The sequence below is a fragment of the Rhinatrema bivittatum genome, chromosome 1 (assembly GCF_901001135.1).
Source record: "Rhinatrema bivittatum chromosome 1, aRhiBiv1.1, whole genome shotgun sequence".
In the NCBI taxonomy this organism is placed as follows: Eukaryota; Metazoa; Chordata; class Amphibia; order Gymnophiona; family Rhinatrematidae; genus Rhinatrema; species Rhinatrema bivittatum.
In genome coordinates, this window is record NC_042615.1 from 395,837,930 (window position 1) to 395,862,222 (window position 24,293).

General features: G+C 46.7%; 1 protein-coding gene across 1 annotated transcript in view; it reads left to right on the forward strand.

Annotated features, from left to right (window-relative positions):
* Positions 1 to 24,293, forward strand: part of GAK (cyclin G associated kinase) — an 832,466-nt gene that overhangs the window by 125,732 nt on the left and 682,441 nt on the right. Inside the window, 1 exon segment of the mRNA XM_029601806.1 lies at positions 9,872 to 9,997. Within this exon segment, the coding sequence (XP_029457666.1) occupies positions 9,872 to 9,997 (126 nt within the window).

Below are 24,293 nucleotides of genomic sequence, written 5' to 3' on the forward strand. Positions count from 1 at the left end.
TGCTGCAGCACACTGAGCTGACGATTTCAATGTATTATCTACTATGACGCCTAGATCTCTTTCTTGGGTGGTAGCTCCTAATATGGAACCTAACATCGTGTAACTACAGCTAGGGTTATTTTTCCCTATATGCAACACCTTGCACTTGTCCACATTAAATTTCATCTGCCATTTGGATGCCCAATCTTCCAGTCTTGCAAGGTCCTCCTGTAATGTATCACAGTCTGCTTGTGATTTAACTACTCTGAATAATTTTGTATCATCTGCAAATTTGATAACATCACTCATCGTATTCCTTTCCAGATCATTGATATATATATTGAAAAGCACCGGTCCAAGTACAGATCCCTGAGGCACTCCACTGTTTACCCTCACTGTTGGATATCTGTTGGATATCTGTTGGATATCTTCAAGGTGCTAGATGGAAGTTAGTGCATCTTCAAGGTGCTAGATGGAAGTTAGTGCATACCTTCAGTAAGCATTATCATATTGACAAGTGGGCATTGATGGTTTTCTGATTGAGTTCTTTAGGTTGTGATCAGCCCTCCCTTGCTGTGGTAGGCTCCATCTGCAGCAGAAATGTTACTTTCTTATGAGACTGGACTAATCCATCTTTTGTATCTTGATTGCAGTGTAATAGTTTATAAATATTGTGAGGGCACGTTTCAAAAGCCATTTTAGCTATTAGTGTCAGAATTGATGGGGTTTGAACCCTAGGCTGTGGAACTGCTTTGGAGGCTGCTGGCTCATCCACAAGCCCTGCCCTAGTGTTTTTATCTTATTTTTCTGGGAGAGTTAGCTATACTTCTGCAGCATCCCAACTGAACCAGCAATAAGTGTGTCTCAAATTGACAGCATTGTATAAGACATAACCAGAAGATACACAGTGCTAGTCCCAACAACCTTCTAGGCATCTGCCCTGCTGAAAAGCTGCCTATCTGACTTCTGATTTCCTGTTTGTGTTCCTACCATGGAATTCTGTTCTAGTATTCCTGCTTGTAGTTGTGCTCCAGTATTCCTATCTTATAAACTTTCCTGCCTTACAGTTACATTTCTGGTGTCTTGCTTTTTGTCTAGTTCCAGTGCTCTTGCTCCATATATCTTCCCTGGCTCTTCTCCAGTCCTTGAGCTCCACCAATGTGTCTGTGTTGCCTTTCCAGACGCGTGCCTTCCCTCTTTGACAGCCTTGATTGCCTGTCAGTTTAGATCAGCCCAAATCAGAGGCAAGACTCGAGTAGTCCTGAGGTACCAGGACTTGAAAAGCATTCAAAGAATTCCTGGCCCCGTTTACCACCTTTCACTGAAAGGTGCTCCTATCTAGTTGATCTTTTTTTTTTTTTTTTTAGATATTTGTGAGAATCAGATATACTGTTTAAGATGAGCCATACAAGAAAGATGTATTGTAGGTTTCTTTTCGCTGTCTGTGGCCCTGAACGAGAGTAAGACCCATGCAGAACCAGCAACGAACTGACTGCTTGACTAGGTCTCTAGGGTAAAACTCTCATCTATGGAGAGACAAGGAATACTTGGCTATGGTCATACGTGGTTCCATTCTGCTGATTAAATTTACAGCATTGTCTCTTGACCCACAGCAACCGGATTCTGTGGTTCCACTTCACGCTGTTTCTGCTGCAGTTTCTAGGCCTCCGCTCCAGGCCACTCTGGCTCCAGCAAGTCCAGCATTGTCTACAAGGCCATTCTGGCTCCAGCAAGTCAAGCCCTGGCTATCCCGGTCACTCCGGTTTCAGCCAGTCCAATACTGGCTGCCCAGGCCTCTCCCACTCCAGCAAGTAGGGCACCAGCTTTCCAGGCCACTCCGGCTCCCAGGATGGCTCGGCTCCAAGAAATTCATGCCAGGCTGTTCTAGCAGTCCCCCTGTCCATGCACTGGTGAGGTTTTCCTCGTCAACCTGAATTCCTGTCCAGGCACAGGTGAAGTCAGCATCAGATGTCCCTACACCTCTAGTGCCTGCCTTTGTGCTGGTGGAGTTAGTGCCATCTGCCTCATCAACCCAAACTACTGTCTGTGCACTGTTGAAATCTGCTCTAGACCCCAGATGAGGCCTAATCCCCAGCCTTACAGGATCTGGACTCATGTCTACTTGAGACTGTATCTCTCTGGGTAGGGTCTGGGACACTGGAGGTCTTTGAGAGGTATCTTAGGCCACCCATTGGGGTGGGGGAGGTATTCTGTCAGGGTCAACGAGGTTTGAACCAGTAGCCCTGGGGATTCCAGGCCATGGACTTGCCACAGAACTGCAGAGGCTGTGGGCTGTCCAGGAAGTTCTAGCATTTTTATTCTTGTTTTCCTGGAAGATCCACATGTCTCTACAGCATCCTGATTGGACCAATAATGAGTTCCCCAAAGACACCATTATATAAGGCATACCCAAAAGGCACAGGGCTAGTTCAACAATCTTCTTGACTGTCTCGCAGAAGCGCTTCTTGTCTGTGTTCCTACCGTGTAATCCTATTCTAGTATTCTCACAGGTCAAGCAGGATGGTAGTCCTCACATATGGGTGACGTCACAGGATGGCGCCCAATCTCGGAACACTTTTGTCAAAGTTTCTAGAACTTTGACTGGCACCCACTGGGCGTGCCCAGGATGGCGCTAACCCTGCAGCCAGCAGAGGACCCCCTTCAGTCTTTTTTTTCTGCGCAGTAGTAGCCACGCGGGTTAAGGAGCTCCACAGAGATTCCTGACAGGAAATTTCCTCATGGAATTACTATTCAGCTTTCTACCCCACAGGGGTCCCCCTCTTTCATTTTTATGCCCACAGTGGTCCGGTAAGTTATTTACCCGATTCCAGTCGATTCCTGTCGAGTTTTGCCCTCACGGCCTATTGGCCGTTGACCGCACCGCGGCTACATTTTTTCATAGGCCATGCTGTCTGGGTTCCATCGATGCCTGGACTGCACCCGCACAATGTCCATTACTGACCCTCACCAGGTATGTGTAATGTGTCTGAGAAGCGAGCATGATTTCCTTACTTGCACCAAATGTGCCCTTATGACACCTAAAGGTCGCAAGGCTAGAATGGAGAAAATGGAACTTCTTTTTAGATCAAAAAACCCCGACACCGTCTATAGCATCATCATCGTCTGAGCCGACACTGTCTGTGTCGCACCATCATCGGGCCCCTTCAGTGTCTGACCAGCATCGTCGACTCCACGGTCATCGACGCCCTCTGTTCCCCCTCAGGAAAAGGACAGAGGAGAGCGTCGAAAAGCATCAGCATTGACATCACAGGTCTCAGACCATAGACGCAGGCAAGGCCTTGACGTCGTCATCGTCTGAACCGCCATCGGAGAAAGCCCATCCAGAAAACGCACCGTCCCTATCTGGTTCAGGTTCACCGAGGCAACCTTCACCGGGACCGGTGATAGGAGCCGCGATTCCATCTCCAACAGTGGTCCCTCCGGCTATGCTTCCACCTCCTCCGGCATCGGGGCTCCATGCTCCAGGTTTCCGGGAGGAACTGGATCAGATGATTCAGGAGGCCACCGGCAGAGCGATGCAAGGCTTCACGGTTCCATCGATACCGATGCTGAACCAGTAACCGATCCCATTCCTGCAGCACTAGCACCGTTACGAGAATGGAAGCACTGATCGCTGCTTTTCCTCCGATGGATCAGACGACTCCGATGGACCCGATGCCTTCCTCTGCGATTCCTCTTTCATCAACTGAAGAAGGAGAAACACTGTTCCTTTTGCCATCGGGAGTCCTTCTGATGCCTAGATCATCGGTTTCACCGATTGCATTCTTTGTTTCCATCGGTGACACCTTCGGGCCTAGCCCGGGACCTTCAGGTTATACCAGCTTTTCATCCCTCCAGGATACTGGGGGTGCTGGAGATGATCCCTACGATACCTGGAGTGATGATTCATCCCAGGATTTACCGATGACTTGCCATCGCCACTCTCTCCTGCTGAAAGCAGGAAGTGTTCTCCGCCATAGGACTTGTCCTTAATTAATTTTCTGAGGAAAGTCTGAAGTGGTTCCTTTTCAACTTCAGACAGAACCGTGAAGCTTTGCATCGCTCTGCCAATGGCTGATGGCCTCCTGGATATGCACTTTCAATGCATATCCAGCATAACTCTCTGCTTCAGTGGCGGGGGAATGAAGAAAAGTGGATCTATATACAGACAACAACAACAAGGACTGACTTACATAGTCTGGGTTACACAAATAAGCATGGGTGTAGCTTGCTTATTGTGGTGGTTACTACCCCCTAATTAATTAAGCTAGATATTTCACTTAGATGCAGTCTCCAACACTGCTCTCTACATTAATGGTGGGGGTGGAAGGGAAATAGAACCAAAAGGTCACTAAGAGCCAAGACTAACAGATAAGTATGAGAAAAAAAAGTGCAAAACTTGCTGGGCAGACTGGATGGGCCGTTTTGGTCTTCTTCTGCTGTCATTTCTGTTTCATTTCTATGCTTCTATGATAAACATCAGATGATGGAGCTTCTTCAGTTCTTAGATGCTCCTAAAGAACTAGCATCTATTCCCATCCATGATGTCCTCCTGGATCTTCTGAAAAGAAATTGGGAACATCTGGTTCTGTGGCACCAGTCATTCGGAAAGCAGACACCACATACCTAGTCCAGTCAACTCCTGGTTTCCAAAAGCCCGAAGATCCAAGCCTCATTCTTTCCTATCCTCCAGGAAAGGAACAAAAATTCCTGGATGCTATAGGTCGCCGTATCTTTCAAGGGGCAATGCTTATATCCCGCATCACCTCTTACCAGCTTTATATGACCCAGTACAACAGGGTCCTCTTTAAACAAATACAGGATTTTGCTGAGTCCCTACCTCAACAGTCTCAAGACCAATTATATGCCCTGGCTCAAAAGGGTTTAGAAGCGGGCAAGCATGAAATACGATCTGCCTATGACATTTTTGACCACCGCTTCCAGGGTTTCGGCAACAGCCATTTCTGCAAGGCGGTGGGCCTGGCTAAAGTCGTCGGACCTGCGGCCTGAAGTCCAGGATAGATTATCTGATTTGCCTTGCACTGAGATAATCTTTTTGGTGAGCAAATACAAAAGGCAGTGGCACAACTCAAGGATCACCATGACTCTTCGCCAACTCTCCTTGATACCTTCTGACTATCCTGCAAAGCAAACATTAAGAAAAGAGGCCAAGAAATCCTTTTACCGCCAAAGGAAATCTTATCCTCCTCCATCCAAAGGTCGCTCTACTAAGCCTGACCAGAAAGTCCAGGCAACCTCGCAGGCAAAAGCTGCAAACAACTCCTCAACCAGGTCCAGCATCTGGTTTTTGACTTTTTCTAGAGAGCAGCATTCAGACTCCACTAAGGCATGTACCAGTGGGAGGCCGTTTGTGCCACTTCAGTCACATCTGGCACTCAGTCACCACAGACCAGTGGGTTCTCGCCATAATAACTCAAGGTTATCATCTCAGCTTTCTTGCCATTCCACTGGACTCCCCACCTCGGCTGACGTGGGGAACATCAGACCATTCACCGCTCCTGGAACAGGAGATTTCTCTCCTCCTCCAGTCCAGAACAATAGAACCGGTGCCCTACTCCCAACAGGGCCTCAGATTCTACTCTCGGTATTTTCTAATCCCAAAAAAGTCAGGTGGCGTTCGCCCGATACTAGATCTTCGGGCCTTAAACAAGTTCCTACAAAGAGAAAAGTTCAAGATGGTGACCTTGGGTTCCCTCCTTCCCCTTCTGCTCTCTAGACCTCCAGAACGCATACACTCACATCGAAATAACTCCGTTTCATTGCAAATTTCTGCGATTCCTCGTAGGCCCAAAGCACTACCAATATCGAGTGCTACCATTCGGCCTAGCCTCTGCCCCACGAGTCTTCATCAAGTGCCTCCTAGTAGTAGCAGCGTTCCTCAGAACTCAAGGTGTCCACGTCTAACCCTACCTCGACAATTGGTTGATCAGGGCTCCCACACAGCAAGCTGTTCTGACGTCCTTACGTCTCACCTTGCACACCCTGATCTCTCTGGGGTTTCTCATCAGTTATCCAAAGTCCAGCTTGGTCCCATCGCAAACCCTGTCGTTCATAGGAGCAGACTTGGACACATTCAAAGCGAAGGCATTTCTTCCTCGAACAAGCTCTCATCATCTCCTCTCTCTCGCCCATCAACTGCAGTCTCGACAACGCTCCACCACACATCACTTTCTAGTCCTGCTAGGACACATGGCGTCCTCAGTACATGTCACTCCCATGGCTCGTCTCGCCATGCGGATCCTACAGTGGACTCTTAAGGTTACAGTGGATTCAATCATCTCAACCACTATCAGCTGTTGTCCACATAACCTACCCACTTCGTCTATCTCTAGCTTGGTGGAAGAATCAGGCCAATTTCCTTCAAGGCCTTTCTTTTCAAGCTCCAGATCCTCAAATAACCCTTACAACAGATGCCTCCAATATTGGCTGGGGACTGGCATTTAAGGATGCCCAGGACAGACGTCTGGAATCCATCCTTAAACAGTTATTAGACGTTTCAGCTATGTCACTACAGATCGTGGCCTGCTGTACCGTGGTGACACGTACCTGCTTATCAAAGACCAGGAACATCACCACACACGTTGAAGCACTAGAACCAGCAGTATCATTCTTCATGGATGTGACCTCCGACCTGGTGCGCACCGCAACCAGAGGAGTTTTGTCCGTTGTGGCAGCCAGAAGACAACTCTGGCTCAGAATCTGGTCAGCTGACGTGACGTCCAAGACTAGACTCATGAGAATGCCTTTTAAGGGAACCATCCTGACCGCCCAGGGACAATGGGATGAGGAAGAGTCTGGAAGGAACATCAACCGACTGGATGCCCGGGCAGTCAGGCTAGCCTGCCTATGGTTTAGTCACAGACTCCGTGCTGAATTGGTCAGAGTCATGTTGCATAACGCCACAACAGATATCTACATCAACCACCAGGGAGGAACCAGAAGCCAACAGGTGTCTCTGGAAATAGATCCCCTAATGGCGTGGGCAGAAGCAAAACTACAAGGGATCTCAGCCGCCCACATCGCGGGAAAAGACAATGTCACTGTGGATTAGCTGAGCAGAGAAAGTCTAGACCCATGGGAATGGAGGCTGTCGGCCACAGCCTTCCAGTTGATAGTAAACCGCTGGGGAACACCAACCATGGACCTCCTGGCAACCCAGTCCAATGCCCAGGTTCCCTTCTTCAGTCGCAGACGGGAACCACAATCCCAAGGGATCGTTGCCCTCGTCCAGGCCTGACCATAGGAAATCCTGCTATACGCCTTCCCACCATGGCCGCTACTGGGCGGGATCATCCGCAAGATAGAACACCACAGGGGACCAGTACTTCTAGTGGCCCCGGACTGGCCAAGAAGGCCGTGGTACGCAGACATGCGAAGACTACTGACAGGGAGCCCTCTTCCTCTACCTCCACACAGGGATCTGCTCCAACAAGGCCCAATCCTCCACGAAGACCCAACTCTATTCTCTCTTACGGTCTGGCCATTGAGAGGACACGCCTGATGAAGAGCGGATACTCGGGGGTAGTGATTGACACTCTGCTCCGAGCTCGCAAGTTTTCCACATCTTTAACCTACATACGAATATGGAGAATATTCGAAGCCTGGTGCGAAGACCGTGACATCCTCCCGCGGACAGTCAAAATCCCCACGATTCTAGAATTCCTGCAGAACGGCTTACAGAAGGGGTTGTCTCTCAACTCCATCAAGGTGCAAGTGGCTGCGTTGGCCTGCTATGGAGCAACCTAGCCTCTAACCCGGATGTCTCCCGCTTCCTGAAAGGGGTCAAACAGATCCAACCACCCCTAAAGTGGCCGGTACCTTTATGTAATCTCAATCTAGTCTTAGACTTCCTAGCAGGAGCCTCCTTCAGACCCACCCGCGGTCTGTCCCTCCAACTACTAACATTAAAGACTGCATTTCTAGTGGCAGACTGTTTGGCACGTCGCATCTTTGAGCTTCAAACACTGTCCTGTCATGAACCGTTCCTCAGGTTCACACCGGGATCCATACAGCCTCGCACAGTCCCCTCCTTCCTCCCAAAAGTGGTTTCTCACTTCCATCTTAACGAAACCATCTTGCTGCTATCTTTAGACGAGCATAAGGACTTGGAAGAATCTCGTCGCCTTCGCCATCTTAACGTCTGCAGACTCCTTGTCCGATACTTGTAAAGGTTGAAATCCGTACGAAAGATGGATCACCTATTCGTCCTTCACAGCGGGAAGAAACAAGGGGAAGCGGCCTCACGGGCAACCATAGCCTGCTGGATCAAAGAAGTTATCAAGGCAGCTTACGTAGAGGCAGGCAAGCCTCCATCTCTACAAGTCAAGGCCCGTTCCACTAGAGCCCAGGCAGTGTCCTGGGCGGAAACAAAGATGCTGGCATCCGCCGAGATCTGTCGGGCGGCGACATGGTCCTTCATTCACTCCTTCTCTAGGTTCTATCGCCTGGATTTCAGGCTTGGGAGGACACAGCATTCGCAAGGGCAGTACTAAGTGGGCCACGGGCAGCCTCTCCCACCCGGTTCGGGAGTAGCTTTTGTACATCCCATTGGTCCTGAGTCCATCTGCTACAAGCTAGGAAATGGAGGCATTACTTACCTGATAATTTCGTTTGCCTTAGTGTAGACAGATGGACTCAGCATCCCGTCCACGGCTGCCGGCAAGCACAGAAACCTTGGGGGACAATCCCCGAGAGCAAGACAAACAAGGGTAAGCCAAGCTTCCCTCTAATTAGAACACCCATAAGCACATCAACCAGTTAAAGTTAATCACGTTAACCAAGTTAATCAAGTTGTTCAGTCACACATATATTGCTTTTGCGAAGAGAATACTGAAGAGCAGAGCTTCCTGCAGGGGTATATGTACTAGGGCTGATGTCGGATTAAAATCTGATCCCTCTCCAACTGCTATCAGGAGCATACGATACCCATTGGTCCTGAGTCCATCTGTCTACACTAAAGAATACGAAATTATCAGGTAAGTAATTTCTCCATTGTACTTGTAATAGCCCATTCAGGGCCATTGCTATCTCTGTCTCTGCCTTCCACTTGCCATGTCTGGCCTATGCAGTTGTAGAGCTGTCAATGCCTCCCCGTCACCACACACCTACCCATCTGTCCTCTTCCTCTATTGCACTCCATTTAAAAAAATTAAAAATGGCTGTATACAGGGCTAGTGCAAGAGTATTTGGAGCCCTAGGCAAACATTTGTTCATGCATGCCCCCCCCTCCCCCCCCAATTTACCTTTTGGTGGCAGCTCCAACACAGCGTACCCTCCTACCAGTGGCAGTGGATCCAGCACTGTGCTCCTTGCTTTGGCGTACTGTCTCTGGCACAACACTCCTCTGTGCTTTGTGCTGGTTGGATTTTGCTGCAATCCCCCCCCCCCCCCCCCCCCCCCCCCCCCCCCCCCCCCCCCCCCCCCCCCCCCCAAATTTTTGCACTCTAGGCAACCGCCTAGTTTGCCTAATGGAAGTAGTAGCCTTCACATATGCTTCTCAATTAATGTAAAAATAAGAAAAAGCTAATTTATGCACATATGCCTCCGAACTGCCAAATAATTTTCAAAACTGTACAGAATAATTTTACAGTTATTGCTGCAGACTCTAATGCTACTGTGAACTAGAAAGTCTTGGTCACGATTGTCTTCCATCACCATTACCTTGTGAGTTGTCTGTGAGTGAAAGGATGAATGTGATATTAATGTTGTACTAATTAAACCTTAATTAATGATGTATATTCCTGGTGAATTTGTGTTGTGAATAGCAGTTTTGAGCTTAAATTTGCATTTATTTCACAGTTATTCAGTGAGACTATTTTGTTTCATCATAGTACTGTTTATAAATAAAACTTGTGTTTCTTCTTTTGTGCAGGTTGAAAATTTGCTTATCAGCAACCAAGGAACTATAAAGCTCTGTGATTTTGGCAGTGCTACCACTATAGCACATTATCCTGACTATAGCTGGTCTGCACAAAAGAGAGCAATCGTTGAGGATGAGGTGAGACATTTAAATTTGTTTTAATTTCTTTGCTGATAAGATCATTAATTAGTGCTCTGAAATATCCTTTCTAAACTAGAAAGTGCTTTCTGATTTGAAGCTGTACAATTTGTTTTCTCTTACATGTGTATTTGAGCATGGTACGGTTTGTTTTGTTAATAGGTGTTAAAGATTTATTGTATTTCTGCTATGCATCAGAAAGTAAAAAAAACCCAACAAACTTTAGTTCATCAAAAATTTAAGTTTGTTTAAAGAGGCTAAAAATTTTAAGATGCAAACCTTTGGGACTACTGAGATTTCTTTTCTAGCAATATACATCTTTTGAAGCTTAGCACTTAGATATTGTCAATATTCAGCAGCATTCAGTTAACTTAAATTATTAAGCTAAATGCCGATTTTTCAATAGTTCCCCCACTTATCAATTTAGCTGCATATTATCTAGCTAAAATATGGAGAAATTACTACTTATCTGATAATCTCCTTGCCTCTAGTATTGGCTGGTCAATCCCCATGAGTGTGTTATGCACCTTGCCAGCAGATGGAGACGGAGCAAAAGCTAACATCACAGCTATATAGTCCCACCCCGACATCAGTCCACCTATATTCTCTGGAAAAGCCAAACTGTGGGCAAAACTGTTAATATTTGAACATTATTATCAATAGCCAACCATTCATTCTCAAACAACAAACACTGAGCTCAACCAGCAGAAGGAACATATCTAGCAAATGAAGAGCAAGAATCATAGTCTGCAAAGCTTGCCCAAAGAAAGGCTAACGAGAAATTAAAATATCGGCAGCTGAGGGTGGGTTGGGGATTGACCTGCCCTTAATAGAAGAAAGGAAATTATCAGAAAAGTAGTAATTCTCCTTCTTCAGCGTTCGGGTTGGTCAATCCCCATGAGTGGGATATACCAAAGCTAATCTCGAAAAGAGCGGGAGGCTAACAGTGGTCCAGTCAATACCGCCTGCGCAAATGTAGCGCCCTTCCTAGCCCTAACATCCAAGCAGTAATGCTTGGAGAAGGTGTGCAAAGATGATTATGTTGCTGCTTGGTGAATTTCAGAAGGAGACAAGAGAAGTTCCGCCCACGAATACCGCTTGAGCCCTCATGGAATGTGGTCTAATCTGTTTCAGTAAGGCAACCTCAGCAGCCACATAAGCTGCTGTAAGGACTTCCTTAACCCACAGGCAGTATTTACCCTTATTGCCGGTGCTCCATGCTTACCTCCACCATGGAGCACAACAGGCGATCAGACTTTCAAACAGCCTTCCAAACAGCCAAGTACTGCAGTAAATGACACTTGACGTCCAAGGAACGCAAAAGATGTTACTTAGCTTTATCTCTGTCCCTGTCCAAGGCAGGCAGAGAAATGGACTGATTCAAATAAAACTCTGAAACAACTTTGGGCAAAGGAGGGCCCAGTCTGAAGTTGAACCGCACCCAGAGACATAAGGAGAAAAGGCTCACGGAAGGAAAAGAGCCTGCTGCTCAGAGACCTGATGTACCGAACAGATCGCTATCAGAAAAACTGTTTTCGACTTCCGGTGACGTCAGACTGAGCAGAGGTCCAACTCTGGGCTCCGTGAGGGTCGGTGACGAAATTCCTGATATAACTTTAGTCCCTGACTTGGATGCAAATTTCCTCCTGGACGAATTGAAAGGGGAATCCTGGCTGATCATTTTGATAGTAAGCAGTGGGAAGCTAGTCTCCCGGGATGGCGAGCCGGCTCCGAAAACACCAGTCTGATAAAAGCGCAGGGGTGGAGGACAAGATGTTGGAGGCCATGCTTTCCCCGGAGGGGGTTTTGGAAACGCTAATCCGGGAAATCACCCGAGTGGTCTCCGCCGCACTGAATGATCAGTTACAGAAACTAAAGTCTTCCCTAGACGAACTCCATGATAAGTGGGCAAATGATCAGACGCGATTGGTGGCTGTGGAAGCCCGCGCAAATCAACAAGATGAGAGACTGGAGGAGGCTACCCAGGCCATGGCAGCTTTGCGCGCTAAGACTCAAGATCTGGAAGGATAAGGTGGATGAACTTGAAAACAGAGTATGGAGGCATAACATTCAGGTGGTGGGTCTTCCGGAGACACTTCAGTCGGATACATTACACCATTGGTTTGAGAGATGGTTGCCCACCACGCTTGAGGTGGAGGTGGAGGGGGCAGGTGGGCCTATCGTGGTGGAAAGGGCCCACCGGTTGGGCCCGTAAGCAGAGTTGAATCGGAGACCCCACCAGGCGATAGCCAGATATCTGAACTTTATGGATAAAACTAGAATATTTTAAGCTTACCGGGAAAAAAAAAAAAAAAGGAGCTCCTCTATGAAGGACATAAGATTTTGCTCTTCCCGGACTTTTCAGCTAGAGTTCTCGCAGCGCGTAGGGAAATGGTGCTACGCAATTGTTTCTGAAAGGAATTCACTTCTCTTTTCAATTCCCCGCCAAGTTGTGGGTTTTTCATCAAAGAGCAACCCGGACCTTCACTAACAAGGAGGATGCACGTGGCTTTGTCGAAGGCCTGTGAATGATGCAGTCTGTTATGGACTTTATCTTTGGTGGCTATAGGGCCTGTTGTATATGTGTGGGCAACCTCCAGGCGGATTCATGTAACGCACTACTTCTTCTTGGGGACTCTGGACTCTTTTGAACTGTCGCAGACTCTCTGGGGCCCCAGAGCTCTCGGTTCACCCCAGTACCCGTCAGCACACGGGTGGCAGAAACTGGATAAGTAGGGGTGACCTGGGGCTTTGGGTATCGAGGGTAACATTGAGAATGGGACGGGGGATTTGCATGGTGAGGTGTGAATGTGTGTGTCTGTTGGTGTGCCATACATGGGGGAACGTTGACGGGTTTTTGGAGCATTGGCTGAAAACAGGCCCATTTTTTATGGGGTTCTTGTTTCTGTTGCACAGCTTGCGGTGCAAAGGGGGGGCCTCTACTGGGAGCCCTTCCTGCTGTATGGAATGGCCTATGCAGCACTTGTAGGGAATGGATTTTTCTGAGTGGCTAGTATTGTTCTGGGTACCTTAAATATTACAGGTTTACATTCACCTATAAAGCGAAAGAAAATGCTCCAAGAATTAAAACGCAGAGGGGTCACTGTTGCGTTTTTACAGGAGACGCATTTGACCGATGCCGAACATCAAAATTTGAGAAGAGAATGGGTGGGCCAAGTCTTTCACTCCTCGTTCTCCACTAGTCAGTGTGGGGTGGCAGTATTAATTGCCAAAACCCTGACTTTCCAGGAGGAGGGCTCTATGGTGGATCCGGAGGGCAGGTATCTGATTGTACGGGGAGTGCTGCAGGGACAAAGTTTTGCTGTTAAATGTCTATGCCCCAAACTGTTATTCCCATCGACTTTTCACCTGTCTGGTCTCAAAGCTGTTGGAGTGGGAGGGCGATTTTAATATCACAGATAATCCACAAATTGATTGGAAACCTGCGAAAATGCCGCGGAAGAACCAGGGGGATATAGGGATCAGTTTTTAATGTAAGGACGTGCAACTCATAGACATCTGGAGGGCTATGCATTTAGATGACACGGAATTTACGCATTTTTCCCATCCACATAATCTATATATGCACCTGGACTACGTGTTACTGACAGAGTCACTGTTTGCTGAGGTGGAAAGGAACTCTATAGAACCATTCCCCTTCTCAGACCATGATGTAGTGATTTGTCATCTTAATTTGTCATTGGGGGATGGCATGTCCAGGATTTGAGGATGCCTCCCTGGTTGTATAAAGATCCTAAATTTGTGCCCTATTTGAAAGCTCAATGGAAGGATTATTGTGATCTTAATGGTGGGGGGGAAGTAGATAATATAGTTTTCTGGAATGCAGCTAAAGCGGTTCTGCGGGGCCATATATTGGCGTATCAGGTCAGCCAAAGGCGAAAACTTACCTCCAAAATATTGAAACTTACCAAAAAGGTGATCACTTTGAAATCTGTACATACTCAAACTCTGAATGACAGCACAAAACAGGAGTTGATGCTTGCCTGTAAGGAAGTGATGCACTTTTTACCCTTAAGGCCCAACGCAATTTGCTATATTATAAATTTCGGTTGTATCAGTGGGAAAATAAACCGGGGAAATTACTGGTTAAATTGCTTAAAGGTAATTGGGGTCCACAGGGAGTCATTAAATGTTTGAGGGGCGAATCTGGCCTGGCTACTAAGACTGCAGACATACTGCAGGCCTTCACTCATTATTGTCAGATCTACATGGCTCAGCCTTTGGCTTTGAGGCATAGGGAGACTTTTTTTTGTGATTTGGCACTCCCTCAGATCTCTGACGCTGCAAAACAAAAGTTGGATTCGTCACTCAAACCGGCGGAAGTTACCTGGGCTATTAAGCAGTTGTCTCTTGCCAAAATACCGGGACTGGACGGACTAGGCCCTGAATTTTACTGTATCCTGGGGCCACATGTGGCTCCCTTTATGGTGGCCATGTACCAGGCAGTGCGTAGTAGGGGGCAATTGGATGCGGAACAAAATATGGCTACTATGGTGTTGCTTCCTAAACCTGGTAAGGCCCTGGACAATCCTGAGGGGTATCTACCTATTTCCCTCCTTAATCAGGATACCAAAATTTTGGCCACAGTCTTGGCGGCTAATTGGCGGCTAGCTTAAATGTGGTGCTTCCTGACCTTGTGCATAGGGACCAGACAGGTTTTGTTAAGGGGCGTCATCCTACCTCTAAGAACATGCCATACTGGGTCAGGCCAAGGGCCCATCAAGCCCAGTATTCTGTTTCCAACAGTGGCCAATCCAGGCCATAAGAACCTGGCAAGTGCCCAAAAACTAAGTCTATTCTATGTTACCGTTGCTAGTAATCGCAGTGGCTATTTTCTAAGTCAACTCAATTAATATCTGGTAATGGACTTCTCCTCCAAGAACTTATCCAATTCTTTTTTAAACACAACTATACTAACTGCACTAACCACATCCTCTGGCATCAAATTCCAGAGTTTAATTGTGCGTTGAGTAAAAAAGAACTTTCCCCGATTAGTTTTAAATGTGCCACAAGCTAACTTCCTGGAGTTGCCCTCTAGTCTTTCTATTATCCGAAAGAGTAAATAACCGATTCACATGTACCCGTTCTAGACCTCTCATGATTTTATACACTTCTATCATATCCCCCCTCAGCTGTTTCTTCTCCAAGCTGAAAAGTCCTAACCTCTTTAGTCTTTCCTCATAGGGGAGTTGTTCCATTCCCCTTATCATTTTGGTAGCCCTTCTCTGAACCCTCTCCATCGCAATTATATCTTTTTTGAGATGCGGCGACCAGAATTGTACACAGTATTCGAGGTGCGGGCTCACCATGGAGCGATACAGAGGCATTATGACATTTTCCGTTTTATTCACCATTCCCTTTCTAATAATTCCCAACATTCTGTTTGCTTTTTTGACTGCCGCAGCACACTGAACCGACGATTTCAATGTGTTATCCACTATGACGCCTAGATCTCTTTCTTGGGTTGTAGCACCTAATATGGAACCTAACATTGTGTAACTATAGCATGGGTTATTTTTCCCTATATGCATCACCTTGCACTTGTCCACATTAAATTTCATCTGCCATTTGGATGCCCAATTTTCCAGTCTCACAAGGTCTTCCTGCAATTTATCACAATTTGCTTGTGATTTAACTACTCAAACAATTTTGTATCATCTGCAAATTTGATTCTCACTCGACGTATTTCTTTCCAGATCATTTATAAATATATTGAAAAGTAAGGGTCCCAATACAGATCCCTGAGGCACTCCACTGCCCACTCTCTTCCACTGAGAAAATTGTCCATTTAATCCTACTCTGTACCCTGTCTTTTAGCCAGTTTGTAATCCGCGAAAGGACATCACCACCTATCCCATGACTTTTTTTTATGCAAAACGATTTTTATTATTTTATAAAAAAAATATAACAGAAGGAAAGTAGTGTGGTTCTGAGCCACTCTCCGATACATGATTGACAAAGAATACAAAGATTCCATGTTCCCCCTCCCGAGACCACCCTCCCTCCCTAGTTACCCAAACAACCTTGCAGAGTCCAGGGTCCACTTATGGAGGCATAGGCATTCGTCAAGCAGAAAAGATAAAGAAACTCAGTCCAGGAAAGTCAAGAAGCAGTTACTCATTTAGAACAGAACTACGGACACGCTGTGGAAGAGAATGTAAAAAGGCATCCCATACAACTAGAAAACGCTTTCTGTGGCCTGGAGAAAGTCTCATTGCTGCCGCATCCAGGAGCATCATTCGATGAAAACAGTTGCGCCAGTTCTAGTACGAAGGAGGAGACGAGTCTCGGCAGTGCAATAAAATAACTTTCTTCCCCACCAAACATGCCTTACGAATTAGCAAGCGGGTTCCCATACCACGAATGCGTAATGGAAAAATGAACCAAAGAGAAGCCACAGGGGGGACACAGGAATAGAGACCCCCAATAAAGCCTCCAGGTACAGAACCAGTTTAATCCAAAGATTATGAATAGTAGGGCATTCCCAAAAAGCATGGGACAGTGTGCCCTGTGCGTTCCCACAACGCACAAAGGCTGGAGACTGGGAGATTCTAAGATGAAAGGCCCCCTGTGCCGAAATGTAGCTCCTACGCAAAAATTTGTATTGCATTTCTCTAAAATAAGAATTCACCGAGATTTGGGAAATCCGCTTGAAACACGCTTTAATTATATACCCATTAATCGTAAAGACCCCATCTCCATTCTATCTGTCAACCAGAATAGAACAAGTGTCCACGACCGTCAGCTGTTTAAGGCGCTTATAATATTGTGATAGCGAAGGCACCTGCTCCTTTTCAAATTAAAAAATAGTATCTAGGGCATGGAAATGAGAGGCCTGCCGAACGGAGGAGGGGAGAGAGCCCACATAATGCTGCAGTTGCAAATAAGGAAATACCTCTGTAATAGATATGCCATAGTGCTCCCGAAGGTTGCACAAAGACACGATTGTACCTCCCTGAGTCAGGACATGACCCAACAGATGGATACCCTTAGCACGCCATCTCTGATATGCTACAGTTTGGGAGCCTGGGGTAAAATCAGGGTTTCCCTGGACGGGCAAAAAATAGGCGCAGATGCGTAGGATCTCCAACAAACATGTGAGTCGAACCCAGGAGATCCGAATGGGTCTGGTAAGAGCATTCTGCACCAAAAACGTGGGCAGTGCTGCAGCAGGGGCCTGCAAAACAAATTTAAGAGAAAAGATGGTAGCCAATTCTACATCTGCTGATGGATAAATCCACTGTTATCAGTCTAACAACCAATCTTTCATCAGGCGAAGATTGCTAGCTAAATTATAAAGAACTAAATCAGGAATTCCCAAGCCCCCCCCTACCCCAACGCTCGCGCATCCACGCTAGCGGGACACGAAACTTCCCCCCCCTCCAGTAGAAGCGACACTGTGCCCTGTCCAGCTGTCTTAGCTCCACCATGCGTAGGTGCAGGGGCAAATTCTGAAAGAGGTATAACCACTTGTGTAAAATGGTCATTTTGAAAAGGTGGACTCTGCCACCCAGTGATAGGGTTTAACGAGCCCAAGTGATCAATTTATCCTGAGTGTACATTAGCAGGGGGGTCACATTAAGTTTGTATAAATGGGAAAGCTCATGGGGCATGACAATTCCAAGACAAGTAAATGAGGCCCCCGCCCATTTAAGGGGGAACTCATCTCCCCAGTCAGTTACCAAAGAGTCAGGGAATGCCAAGGCCGCCGATTTGTCTAAATTTAATCGAAAGCTTGAAAAAATCCCATAAGCCCAAAAAATCTGGAGAAGAGAAGGGAGAGACTTCTGGCTATCCGTGAGAAATACTAATATGTCGTCTGCGAAGGCGGCATACTTAAAAGTGGACGACTGGAGACGCAGCCCCTTGATTGTTTTTGGCAATTGTATTTTTTGTAGCAAGGCTCAAGCTGAAGGACAAACAAAAGGGGAGAAAGAGGGCAGCCCTGCCCGGGTTCCCCTAGTAATTGAAAAGACCTCAGAGGAGGAGCCGTTCGCTATGACAGTAGCTTCTAGAGCCTCGTAAAGAAGGCGTACCACATTTAAAAACAATCCCTCAAACCCCATTTGTCGTAAGACCCCAAAAAGATAGCCCCATTCCACCCTGTCAAATGCCTTTTCAGCGTCAAAGCTAACAGCGAGGAAGGGGGTCTTCATTTGCTGGCACATTGTCATAGCCGCCAGGACTTTACGTATATTAGTCAGGGCGTATCTCTTCTGTATAAAGCCCACCTGGCCTGGATCCACCAGAGAAGGAAGTAAGGCAGACAGGCGATCTGCCATAACTTTAGTCAATATCTTTTGATCAAAATTCAATAGGGAAATAGGTCGGTAGGATTCAGGCGCTAAGGGATCCTTCCCCTGCTTATGGATAAGAGTAATGTTAGCTGTGTTAATAAGGGCTGGGAAGGACCCACTAGTAGCTAGGGCAGCAATGACCTGAACCAAGGGGGGCCCCACTAGGTCCGAGATACTTATAAAATTCTGCGCCATATCCATCCGGCCCAGGAGTCTTAAAAGCTTTAGCACCCTGAATAACCGATGTCACCTCAGTTAACGTAACCGGGTGATTCAGGAAGGTCTGCTGATCCTGGGTCAGGTGGGGAAGGCGCAACTGCTCACAGAATTGGGCACATGCCGCAGGGTCCCAATGCTCAGAGGTATAAAGGGCGCTGTAAAAATTTCGAAATTGGTGTAAAATATCATCTGTGGCAGTGAGAATCCGACCAGTCGGGGAGCGTAGAGCTGGGATATATCTGGACCCGCGAGCCATGCGAACCAGATTAGCAAGCATTTTACCCACTTTATTGCTATGCTGGGAAAGCTTGTACTGATAGTACAGAAAACTCTTCCGAGCCCGCTGATGCACCAGAGTATTAAGCTCCCCCTGGATCGACGAATATCGTACCCGAGCACCATGAGTATTATCACGGTTCAATAAGTCCTTGGCCCTGTTCAATTTAGCTGTTAAGGTCAAAATTCTGTGGTCAATAGCCTTTTTTTCCGGTGAGCCATATAGGAAATAATGTCGCCCCTTAACACAGTCTTGGCAGTGTACCAAAACAATATCGGGGTCTCCACATGTTGGGCATTTAAGGTGGTATAATCCAACCAGCGGGCTCGCAAGTACTCCTGAAATTTGACATCATTAGCAAGATAAAATGGAAAATGCCACCGAAAGGTGGTAGTGTGACGATTCCCAATCTGCAACTCCAGACACACCGGGGCATGATCGGAAATTATAATTTCTCCAATGGTTACTGCCCCCACCTGAGATGGGCTGTGTGCACTAATGAGGAAATAATCAATGTGAGATAAGGTGCCGTGAGCACGAGAGATATGGGTGAAATCCTTTTCGCCCGGGTGCAGGATGCGCCAGACATCCACCAAGTGGAGAGATTGTTCTAAAAAGGAGGGACCTTTGCCAAATCCCGCCCTTGAGCCCGAGGGGGAAGACCTGTCCAATTGGCTGTCTCGAATGGTATTAAAATCCCCTCCTAACAGTAAACAGTCCTCCTCATATGGTAAAAGTAACTTACAAACCTCCTGATAAAAGTTGGGGCTATAGTTATTGGGAGCATATATATTACACAAAATCACCCTCGTTTGATGTAGCTCAGCCACCAATATAAGGTAGCGCCCCAGGGGGTTTTTAATGGTGGAGTGAAACCCGGAGGGGGGCATGCTTATTAATCCATATAACTACTCCTGCAGATTTAGTGGAACCAGAGGCATAATATACCTCCCCACCCCATAGTCTACTTAATTTATCATGCTCACCATCTGTAAGATGAGTTTCTTGTAAGAACGTGATATTCGTGCGCTTGCGTTTAAGAAGGGAATGAATCTTGGACCTTTTAATAGGTGAGTTTATCCAACAGACATTCCAACTAACTAGACCAGTAACATTACTAGAGAGACATCAAATGTAGTTCTTCCAAGAAAGAACCAAGCAACCTCTTCTGTAGTGGAGGTCCTCCCAGCCGGGACCTCCACTACAGAATAAGTTACCAAGTGGACCCAAACCCTACATCCCCCAAACCCCAACTATCCCATAACAGCCCCCCCATAGCCTCGCAAACCCATCTGCGATGACTTCTCCCTGACCTAACCTGGAGAACACTGCCATGCTAGCATATCCCATCCCCCACCCCACCCCCATCTGTATCGGCATTCAACAAACAGCAGATTAATTATGAAAATCTGTCAACAAATTAGACAATTTATAAACAAATGTAGTCAGATTAGCCAAGCAGCAGCCATGAGAAGAGAACAATAGACCATGGCTCATTGGAGGCATATGAACAATCATAAGTGCATGACCTATGAGGGATATAAACCATTATAAACCCACATATCCTCCTGGATGGTGCACATAAAATAACGCCACACAATGTTGAAAGAACAATGTACAAGCTAAAGACCCAGCGAACAGAATAGACAGTAAGCAAAAAAATAGGCTTGTAAACGGTCCCCACAGTGTAGAAAGAGACGGAAATACAACACCAAAGGAGTTTCAAATAAAGGAGATAATCACTGTCCAAAGAGCCCTGCAATGGCTAATAGCCAGTCTGTGAAAAGGCATCTTGCTGGATCCACAAAAAGGAAAATCAAGAAACAGGCCAAATAGTTCCTCAGGAGAAACACGTGGATGTAGCTTAAAACAGAAGAAAGCCAGACAAGGGGAGAAATCCCCCTGCCATGTTGGGCTCCATCTAGCAAGACTGGAGAGAGGAAAAAAAAACAAATAAACCACTTATGTAATAGTGCATAGTCCAGTCCAGTAAAACACAAAGCCAGAACTGTAAAGAACGATGTCCAGAAAAATGAGACAGCCAGGTTTCAAATCCAGGTGAGTTCCGCAACACTCCACTGGTGCAGTGGCTCATCTGCGAGATGGGGTGAAGTATACCAGGTTACCCCGGCGTCAGTCACCACCCTTTAAAGGGCCGGGTATAACAGGGAGGCCCGAATCCCCTGCGCCAGCAACTGGGAGCAAATAGGAGCCATGGCTAGTCTCTGAGACGCCACAACAGCAGAGAAATCCTGAAAAATAAGCACCCTATGACTTTCATAGTGGAGTGCCCAGCCCTTCCGCATGTCAGTCAGAATTTCCTGTTCATGTGCGAAATTGAAGATTTTTGCCACTACTACTCGCGGCTCCGGGGCATCGGGCCTCCGGATACCCAGCCGGTGAGCTCGCTCAATTTGCAGGTGACTGTGCGCTGAGGAGAGAGAAAGTTCCTTGGTAAGCCACGACTCAAGCAGGGCTGGGAGGGCGTGATCATCAAGGGACTTGGGTAACCCAATGAACTGCAAATTGGATTTCCTGGAGCGGTTCTCCATGTCTTCAATTTTTGCTGAGTTTTTTGCTACCTCGGCCCGCAATGCAGCTAAGTCACTTTGCACTGTCTGGAGGCAATCTTGAGCCTCTGACACGCGGTTTTTGAGCTCAGCACATCAGTCCTCAAACTTGCTCAAATTCGCCGAGATTTCTGCGACTGCCGTCGATATTGATTTTAGCTCGGGTCCCAACGCCTCAATGACTGCCGACTTAATTTCGGCGAGGCCGGCTGCAGCGGCCATGACAGGCTCCGTAGAAGAAGGCAGAGCTTCTTTCCCTTTTTCCCTGGTTGGTTTAACAGGGCGAGCCGGCATGCCCAACAAAAGAAAGCAGCACTAAAGAGGGCTTTGCCCTTGTTAATTTAAAGCCAATTAGCTGATAATTGCGATGCAGATGGGGGTCGATTTCGGAGGCTGGATGCCGAGAGGGAAGGAATCACATCCTCCTCCCTCAGTGCATCACATGATCTCTTCCCATGACTTTTTACTTTTCCTAGAAGCCTCTCATGAGGAAACTTTGTCAACGCCTTGTGAAAAATCCAAGTACACTACATCTACCGGTTCACCTTTATCCACATGTTTATTAACTCCTTCAAAAAAAGTGAAGCAGATTTGTGAGGCAAGACTTGCTTTGGGTGAAGCCATGCTGACTTTGTTCCATTAAACCATGTCTTTCTATATGTTCTGTGATTTTGATGTTTAGAACACTTTCCACTATTTTTCCTGGCACTGAAGTCAGGCTAAACCGGTCTGTAGTTTCCCGGATTGCCCCGGAGCCCTTTTTAAATATTGGGATTCCATTAGCTATCCTCCAGTCTTCGGGTACAATGGATGATTTTAATGATAGGTTACAAATTATTACTAATAGGTCTGAAATTTCATTTTTTATTTGCTTCAGAACTCTGGGATGTATACCATCCGGTCCAGGTGATTTACTACTCTTCAGTTTGTCAATCAAGTCTACCACATCTTCTAGGTTCACCGTGATTTGGTTCAGTCCATCTGAATCATTAACCATGAAAATCTTCCCCGGTACGGGTACCTCCCCAACATCCTCTTTAGTAAACGCCGAAGCAAAGAAATCATTTAATCTTTCTGCGATGGCCTTATCTTCTCTAAGTGCCCCTTTAACTCCTCGATCATCTAACGTTCCAACTGACTCCCTCACAGGCTTTCTGCTTCGGATATATTTTTAAAAGTTTTTACTGAGTTTTTGCCTTTACGGCCAACTTCTTTTCAAATTCTCTCTTAGCCTGTCTTATCAATTACTTACATTTAACTGCAACTTTATGCATTATCTTATTTTCTTTCTGTTGGATCCTTCTTCCAATTTTTGAATGAAGATCTTTTGGCTAAGATAGCTTCTTTCATCTCCCCTTTTAACCATGCTGGTGTAATTGTTTTGCCTTCTTTCCACCTTTCTTAATGTGTGGAATACATCTGGACTGTGCTTCTAGGATGGTATTTTTTAATAATGACCACGCCTCTTGCAGACTTTTTACTTTTGTAGCTGCTCCTTTCAGTTTTTTTCTAACAATTTTTCTCATTTTCTCAACGTTTCCCTTTTGAAAGTTTAGCAAGAGAGCCGTGGATTTGCTTACTCTCCTCCTTCCAGTCATTAATTCAAATTTGATCATATTATGATCACTATTGCCAAGCGGCCCCACCACCGTTACCTCTCTCACCAAATCCTGTGCTCCACTGAGAATTAGATCTAAAATTGCTCCCTCTCTCATCGGTTCCTGGACCAATTGCTCCATAAAGCTATCATTTATTCCATCCAGGAACTTTATCTCTCTAGTGTGTCCCGATGATACATTTACCCAGTCAATATTGGGGTAATTGAAGTCTCCCATTATTAGCGCACTACCAATTTGGTTAGCTTCCCTAATTTCTCTTAGGATTTCACTGTCAGTCTCACCATCTTGACCAGGTTGAGACGGTAGTATACTCCCTATCACTAGTGTCTTCCCCCGACATACAAGGGGGATTCTACCCATAAAGATTCAATGTGCATTTAGTCTCATGCAGGATGTTTTATCCTGCTGGACTCTATGCCATCCCGGACATAAAGCGCCACACCGCCTCCCGGGTGCTCCTCTCTGTCTTTGCAATATTGGCATTGCAGTTCCTTTGGGCTAGAATCCGGACGGGGTACTTATTAGTCTGGATGCGGCCAAGGCCTTTGACTTCGTGGAGTGGCCATATCTACAATGGATTTTGGGGCAATTTGGGCTGGGGGGGGGGGATTTCACCTCTTGGGTGCGGTTATTATATGCTGCTCCCCAGGCCCAAATTTTGATTAATGGGGTCCTTTCGCAGCCATTTGCTTTGGGAGGGGAACACGTCAGGGTTGCCCTTTATCCCTACTACTTTTTGTGTTGTTTCTGGAGCCCCTGGTGATTAAACTTTGCATGTTTACCTAGGTTTCAGGGCATTCAAATTGGCCGCAAACAGGTGAAATTGGGCCTCTATGCGGATGATATGATGCTATTTGTTCGCAACCCGGGAGAGACTCTGGGGGAAATCTTGCAGGTCATTGACCATTTTGGCTCCTTCGCGGGCCTCTGTCTCAATCTCACTAAGTCGGAGGTCCTGCCGCTGGATGCAACTTTCCCGCAGTGCTTGTGGGTCTTTTCCGCTGAGTTGGGCGACCCAGAATCAACCCAGATCCTCATGCAGAATGGCCACTGACGTAACAGATCCGTTTGAGACGGTAGCTTGAGGGGACTGCCCACTAGAAGTCTCTGGAGATAGGCGTACCATGGCCTTCGAGCCCAATCCAGGGTCACTAAAAGGGTGGTGTTGGTTTGACATGCATTCTTCAGGATCAGCCTGCCTATCAGAGGCCAGGGTGGAAACGCATACAGAAGGGTGCCACAAGGCCACTCCTGTCCATTGCTTTTGATTCCGCCTGTGACTGAAAAAGAAGG